We start from the raw sequence: 6,697 nt of genomic DNA on the forward strand, positions 1-6,697 counted from the left end.
TACAGAAAAAGACTACATAATTTCAGCTAGCAAATGTAACTTACACCTGTACATTTTAATATACAATGCCGTACGTTTGCCAAAATAGTGGTACAACATCGCATCGACGTAAATTTGCGAAAGGGACGAATAAAGCGTGAAAAATTACAATATTTAATCAAAATCCACAGAGTTGCACTCAGGCAATCAATTTGGAACGCAATCAACGGGTTGGCACTTCTTTAACTTCCAATGGGTTACAATTTCAATTTGATTTTCTCTGACCATTTGAATATATCTGAATAAACCTGGTCGCCTCCAATTTCCTCACCGGTTGCCCCAGCAGCTATTCTGATGATGTCCTCAATCAGAGCAAAGTTACCCATTATATCAACATGTGCACCGCTCTGAGTGCCCCTGCCTTCCAGGAGAGTTGAGGGTGGTGAATGGCTGTATTCTCTCACGTAAGTCTTGCTGCTGGCAGGGTTGAAACGAGTTTTGCCACGCCATCCTTTTGCACACATGTAGCCCGCACTAAGAACTGGAACAGTTTCATCACCGTCAGCTAAGTAAACACCCCCTTTCAAGCAGCTATTTTCCTCCCCACCTTCAGCCGAGGTGTCAATCCGGAAAGGTATATTACACTCTGCCTGCGGGGCCACCTTATAGACATATGCCCTTTCGGTAGGAATGCCTACTCCGTACATCGAAAATATTTCCATGTCAGGAGCATTCGGTAGCCTGAAGATGAAATGATCATATGTTATAATACTAGAATAATGGAAACATAAATAGCCTGAGAATAGCTATTTTCAAATATAGAATAGGAATGTTGGCAAAGAACTCATACTTTGTTTCCAAGGGGTTTGACCAATATTTGTAATGTTGGTATTTTGGATCATCCAAGTTATCAGCAATTCCATATGAAAAGTGGACATTTCCACGCTGCATCATCCTTGGAGCAACAAAGTGAAGGAGGTCTACAACAGAACTAGCAGTGTAAACTTTGTAGTCTGCGACTGCCTTTATTCCACCCCATCCTAATTCTTGATACTCTGTCCAGATCTCCCGGCATGACGTATTTGAATGGGCAATATTATTACCTTTAACAGCATCCTGAAATGCTCAAAGCACAGTTTTGCTCCAATATTAAAAATACATCATGTGCAGCTTATAATCCATTTCCATAAATCTATCCCAAATATATACCTTAATGCAATGAGGTGACATATAATACCGATGTAAAGCAACACAAAGAAGGAAAATCTAGTTTTGTTTCAATGGTCTCAGTAGAAGTGTTTAGTACTAACTTTAAACCACACAAGTCCTGATTGTTAACAACTCGCCCAACTAAAATAGTCTTTCAAGATTTTCTCTACTTGTTTTTTGGGAGACTGAGCCAAGAGTTACATCTGGATCCAAACCTATTTACAGACTATGGTGAATAGAAAGGTTCAAACTAGCACAACCGATAACTTGATCAGCAAGTTTATGAACATATGGAAATGAATGCATACTACACAAGAAAACTATATATGAAACAGATCAAATAAGCCAAACTGCAAAAGGCATTGACAAGTGGCGTAAGAAAAAGACCACACCCAAGGAAACAGGCAAAAACGTGTTGATAAGATTCTGAATACTCACACGAAATTCTATCTGCTCAATCTCTGAAGAAGGTGCTTCTGCTACATCTTTACCGAAGGATACCAACCTTCCATAGTTAATAGGTTCAGGTTGAACTTCGATATTTTCCCCATTGGTATCCTTAGAATCATCGGTATCATTGGTTTTGTGCTTCTTAGCTTTACATTCAAGGCCATCCTCTGGAGACCAATCCAGATTTCCCCAAATTGTATCACCACCTTTAGGAATCATTGACATTGTCGAATCCCATGTTCGGGTCATACGCATCAAATGGCGCAAAGTTTGAAGCCCAAGAAAATCGGAGTCCAGGACATCAGGAGCGATAGCTCTGTGTACATAAACAACAGAATTTAGTGGGGAACTGATTTTACTACTTTCACCGGAGAGCGATTTTCTTTGGACAAACAAATAGAAGAAAATCAGGATAGAAAGGTATCCAGCAGTCCAAGTTCATGTTTGAAATGAAATCAGAAAACACAATTCAAATGTGTTTACATTGGTACCCCTTGGTAACCACATGCTAAACATTGTCTGGATTCATTTAAGCTCACATTTGGATATCTTTGCCATCATGGCATGTCATACATTATGACTCGTGGGATAACAAAGCACACGAGGGTAACTTCTGCACCATTTTAGGATGAATAACAGGACCAACATAGCTCAAATTTACCATGTGAACGTATTACTGCCCAATTTAGGGAATTAACGATGGGTCACAGAGAAATGCTTAGACTTGCGTTAGTGATTGTGCTTGTTTTAGGGAATGAATGATTGCATTATTGCTGTGATACCTTGAATTCAGAAGTTACTCCATCCGTTCATAATATGATGTTTAACGCTTCTTTTCTTTTTCTAGAATATATGATTTTTTACAACTTCAGGATAATATTCCATTTTTTTTATATTCCCTTGCTTTAATAAATAAATTAATTGCCTTATACCTGAACCAGAATAGTTGCATACATGGAAAAATGGAAAACAACATGCATTTCTTGAAATCATAGAATATTAAAGAGCAAAAAGTATTATCAGCTAATATGTTAAGAGTGCGCAGTGGATACCAGCCCAGCTCGCTATACACACGAGCTCACACCCCCTCAGGCCTAGGTCCACCGGAGCCCACAACATACCAAGGTCTTGGGCCTAACTCAACCCAAAAGACTAGCCTGATAGGTGAGGGTTGCCCCACCTTATATGTTGTGCTCCCCCACCATCGATTACAGATGTGGGACTAAACCTAACATAATATAAAATGATTTTATGCAACCTAGAAGCTAGATTGTGTACAACTCAATCCCCACAAACTTCATCACACAGCAGATATTAGTAATTATAGTCAATTTAAAACAAAGCATTTGATCTTGCATAAACTCAATCACCATGGTTATATGCTTACTTTATGTAAGATATCAGCAGCAATCAGAATGCCAGAGCTATGGAGTAAATAAGATACAGAAGATCTTGTCCAGAAAAGATAAGCGCAATTTAGTATGGTACCGAATAAGCATATAGACAAATGACATTAACAAAAGTAATATGTAAACTATAGTCTGATGTATGCTAACTAGTATAGATAAAGGGCGAAACATTTCAGATGCAATCTTATAAAGAACAACATTGTGAAACAATATTATCTCAGTAGGCATCACCTAGTAAACTTCAACTCTGGTAACATGAAAATACCTACTAAAACTAGCAAACTCTGTTTAAATTACCTAGCAACAGCAACATCTTTGGCTTCAGATGAGAAAAGCCCAGCAACAGCCTTGGGAACTCCTAAGAAAGGTCCTCCAATATTCATTACAGCTTTAATATGCTTCTCACACCAGTTTGGACCGCCGCCGCCGCCCATGGGAGGAGGTGCTTCGACCCATTTCATAAAATGCAGAAAATAGAGGACTCCCATGGAGTGTGGGATCACCACCACCCTATTTCCACCATTTGTTGCTACCATAAGTTCAATGTTGCTCTTTATTCTGCTCAAAGTTTGATCACGAACCTGCATATAGTAATCTGCATTACAAATATGGCAATACATTCTATACCAGAACCATTTACACACAGTGGGAACTATCACCAAGACACCAAGCATCAGAAGTTCAGAACCAAATAGCCAATCCGTGGTGACTTCTGACTAAATTTACTTGTATAAGGCCATCGAAGAAGGGTACCTCAGTGTTCTGGAAAGATAACCTCCAATCATATGCAGCCATGTACATCGTCTTTTCTTCATATCCAATACGAGCTAAATTGGCAATTAAGACAGCCCAAACAAAATATCCAGGGACGAAATAGTCTGCTGCAACAAGGCCTGTGACCGGCCTGACCCTTATTCCAGGTTTGTCTAATCCAGTTTCATTGTCCAACGACATATGTTCAACCCAGCATAGAGGTCTGAAAAAAAAATGAAGATTTGACCAGAAAGAGAAAGTAAGACTCAGTAGCCAAAGAAAAAGTTCACAACTGCTATGGCATAAGATGCTTCGGCTATTTTTCATCCGATTATTGTCAACCTTACTGCTTACAGGAAGAATGCAAATACAAGAGGTGCTGATATGCATGACAATCACATTTGTTCACAGCTCACCGCAACTGATTTGATAAAGATGTAATGTCAAAATATGTCCTAAAAATGTGTTGTGGAACCTGTCCTCGTATTTCTTAGGACACCAAATGAACAGCTTCTGAAGCGGAAGATTCATATGATGAGCATAGTAAAATGGATTTCAACTGACGAAGGGAAAAAAGTGAAACTGCATCCCTCATTTTCCTGGTACCTAAAATAATGCTGGGCCCAATGAGGCTTAGTGCACTTCAGTTTTCAGAATGACAGAAACCAAATATTTGCAACCAAAAACAACGATCCAGCCAAAATGTTAGTGGAAATAAGTAACTGTTTAAGACAAAGTGTAAGGCATTTCTTTCCCCTGTAGTATACATGGGATAGCTCAACAACACAAGGCTAATAAGGTCAAAATTCTGATTAGTACTCTTGTCAGAAAGTACATGGCAGGCAACATGGATCTTTCTAGAAAAGCAATACCTGAATGATAGAACTGCTAGAGGGGACCAAATTCTTTCTGAAACTTTGCTATGCATGCCTAATACCACACCAAAAAAATTAAAAAAAAAAACTCCAGCTTTCCATGCAAAATGCAGTTTTCTTCTGAAAGTTTAGAAAACAGTTCCCATGTGCCCACCATCTAAACCAAGTAAGGATGAGAGAGAAATAGTAAAGGGCAAGCAAATAGTACAAGAAAAGTGTGGGTGCTTTATAGTTTCACAAGACACCAGCTCCATGCAGATGCAGGTCCAAAGTGCACATATTGCACACTTTCCACTAGTGATACTAACAAAAATCTCAACGCTCTCTCTCAAAAAAAAAAAATGCATCAAGACAGCAGTAAGACGTTTTTGCTGCCACATTTCAGAACTTGAGAAGCCACATAGCTAAAACAGAGATTGGGACCAACAGGCCGCCGACCTACTCACCAAGCACAAGCCGAAATCAAAATACAAGGAACTTTTGGACCCTTGCATAAGAACAAAAAAGATAAATCATAGAGGAATTATCATTGCCGAGATCACAGTGAGAACCCTGTCACTGAGATAGCTCCACGGCTCTCAAAAGAAGAATTTCCTTAAAAGACATCTCAAAGTCTCATAGGAATTAAAACCTTGAATACAAATATATCAAAGACCAGGCCGATTGACTATCAGTAACATTTACGAAACAAATGAAAGTACAGAATAGAGTAACATTGGACTATTCCGAGTAACATTAGCAAAACATTGAACCTGTATTTTCTAAAGACAACATCAACGACCAAACAAAGTAAACTTAAAGCACAAGCGATATAGACAAAAAAACATTCAATTGATAGGGTCCAACCAACCGAAAACTAAATAAACTCTCATAAACCAGACAAAACTCCAGTGCTTGTTACTAATATAATTAAATTCACGAGGACTACTGTGATTCCGGAAAAAAACAACAAAAAAGAAGAAAAGCACCTCTTGTATACGTCACCAAATGTGCCGCCCCATAGCCGCTTGCGGAAGAGCCCCTCGGCGCACTGGTGCCCCTCCCATAGCTCGAGCCCTCCGGTGACGATGCCGGGGACGAAGACGACGGGGTGCTTGACTCGCAGCCCCTCCTTCTGCAGCTTGACCCCGGGCGGGTCCGGGAGCGGCCCCGTGATGGCCTCCGTGACATACTGCGGGAACGAGGCCGGCATCGCGTTGTAGAGAAAGAGCAGCAGCCACCAGGCGGAGCACACGCACCCGACCAGCCAGCAGCAGCTGTCCACGCACGACCACTTGGCCTTGGTCCGCCTCGTGGGCTCCTTGGACGGCGGCGCGGAGGACGAGGACGAGGACGGCTTCTTCCCCTTGTCGTTGTCGTCGTGGTCGGACCCGTCGCCGTCCGAGGGCGGCGGCGGCGGCTGCTGCTGCTTCCGCCGCCGTAGGAGCGACATGGCGCGCGGCGGCGGTGGGTCCGAAGGCGGGCGGGCTAACTGCGCGGGCCCACCTGCATCCGGGTCGCGGCTGCGGCGGCGGCGCCCGGTAGAAAACCCTAGGCGTCGGAGGACGCGAGGCGGGCAGGTCGAGGGGCAGGCAGTTCCGTCGTGGCTTGGCGGCTTCGCGGGGTTCGCGCTTCGCGAGAGGGAGAGTAGAGGCTGGGGGGCACCGCCGCGCCACAGGTCCACAGCGACCGCTCCCGTGCGCCCGGTGCACGTAGGCGGGTATACCGCTGGACTGGATCGCGAAGCCAGGTATGTGCGCCTGGTCTGTGGGGCCTAGTGGGATCAGCAACGGTAGGTGCAGGAGGACTCCGTTCATGGAATGCGGTGGAGGCGAGGTGGGGGCTGGGAGGTGGCTGGCTCGACTGACGGCAGGGATGGATGGGTCCAACTCCTCGTGGGGCCAGACTGGCAGTCAGAGGGCGGTGACGGGGGAGGCCATGTCGGTTACCACCGCTATAATTGTGATTCGATCAACATACCGCTGAAACGTTCATTTCTCATCAATGAAAAGGTTCTCTTTTTTTTTTGACGAAATAAAAGGT

The 6,697-nt window shown here is 43.1% G+C and overlaps 1 protein-coding gene across 1 annotated transcript; it reads right to left on the reverse strand.

Moving 5' to 3' along the window:
* LOC136541993 (phospholipid:diacylglycerol acyltransferase 1) lies at window positions 1-6,306 on the reverse strand. The gene is made up of 6 exons (XM_066534214.1): window positions 5,644-6,306; window positions 3,801-4,023; window positions 3,345-3,628; window positions 1,627-1,954; window positions 830-1,095; window positions 1-720 (listed from the first exon to the last, which is right to left on the reverse strand). The coding sequence occupies exons 1-6, from the start codon at window positions 6,105-6,107 to the stop codon at window positions 237-239; spliced, it is 2,049 nt and encodes a 682-aa protein (XP_066390311.1). The 5' UTR covers window positions 6,108-6,306; the 3' UTR covers window positions 1-236.
* Between the last annotated feature and the right edge of the window lie 391 nt (window positions 6,307-6,697).

Source organism: Miscanthus floridulus, chromosome 3 (genome assembly GCF_019320115.1).
Source record: "Miscanthus floridulus cultivar M001 chromosome 3, ASM1932011v1, whole genome shotgun sequence".
Lineage (NCBI taxonomy): Eukaryota > Viridiplantae > Streptophyta > Magnoliopsida > Poales > Poaceae > Miscanthus > Miscanthus floridulus.

Excerpts from the sequence above, each read along its gene's own strand:
- LOC136541993 (XM_066534214.1), bottom strand. The coding sequence starts at position 6,107 with ATGTCGCTCCTACGGCGGCGGAAGCAGCAGCAGCCGCCGCCGCCGCCC. Across the intron at positions 4,024-5,643 it reads TTTGGTGACGTATACAAGAG|ACCTCTATGCTGGGTTGAAC; the intron begins GTGCTTTTCTTC and ends TTTTTTTTTCAG. Across the intron at positions 1,955-3,344 it reads AAAGATGTTGCTGTTGCTAG|AGCTATCGCTCCTGATGTCC; the intron begins GTAATTTAAACA and ends TTATGTACACAG.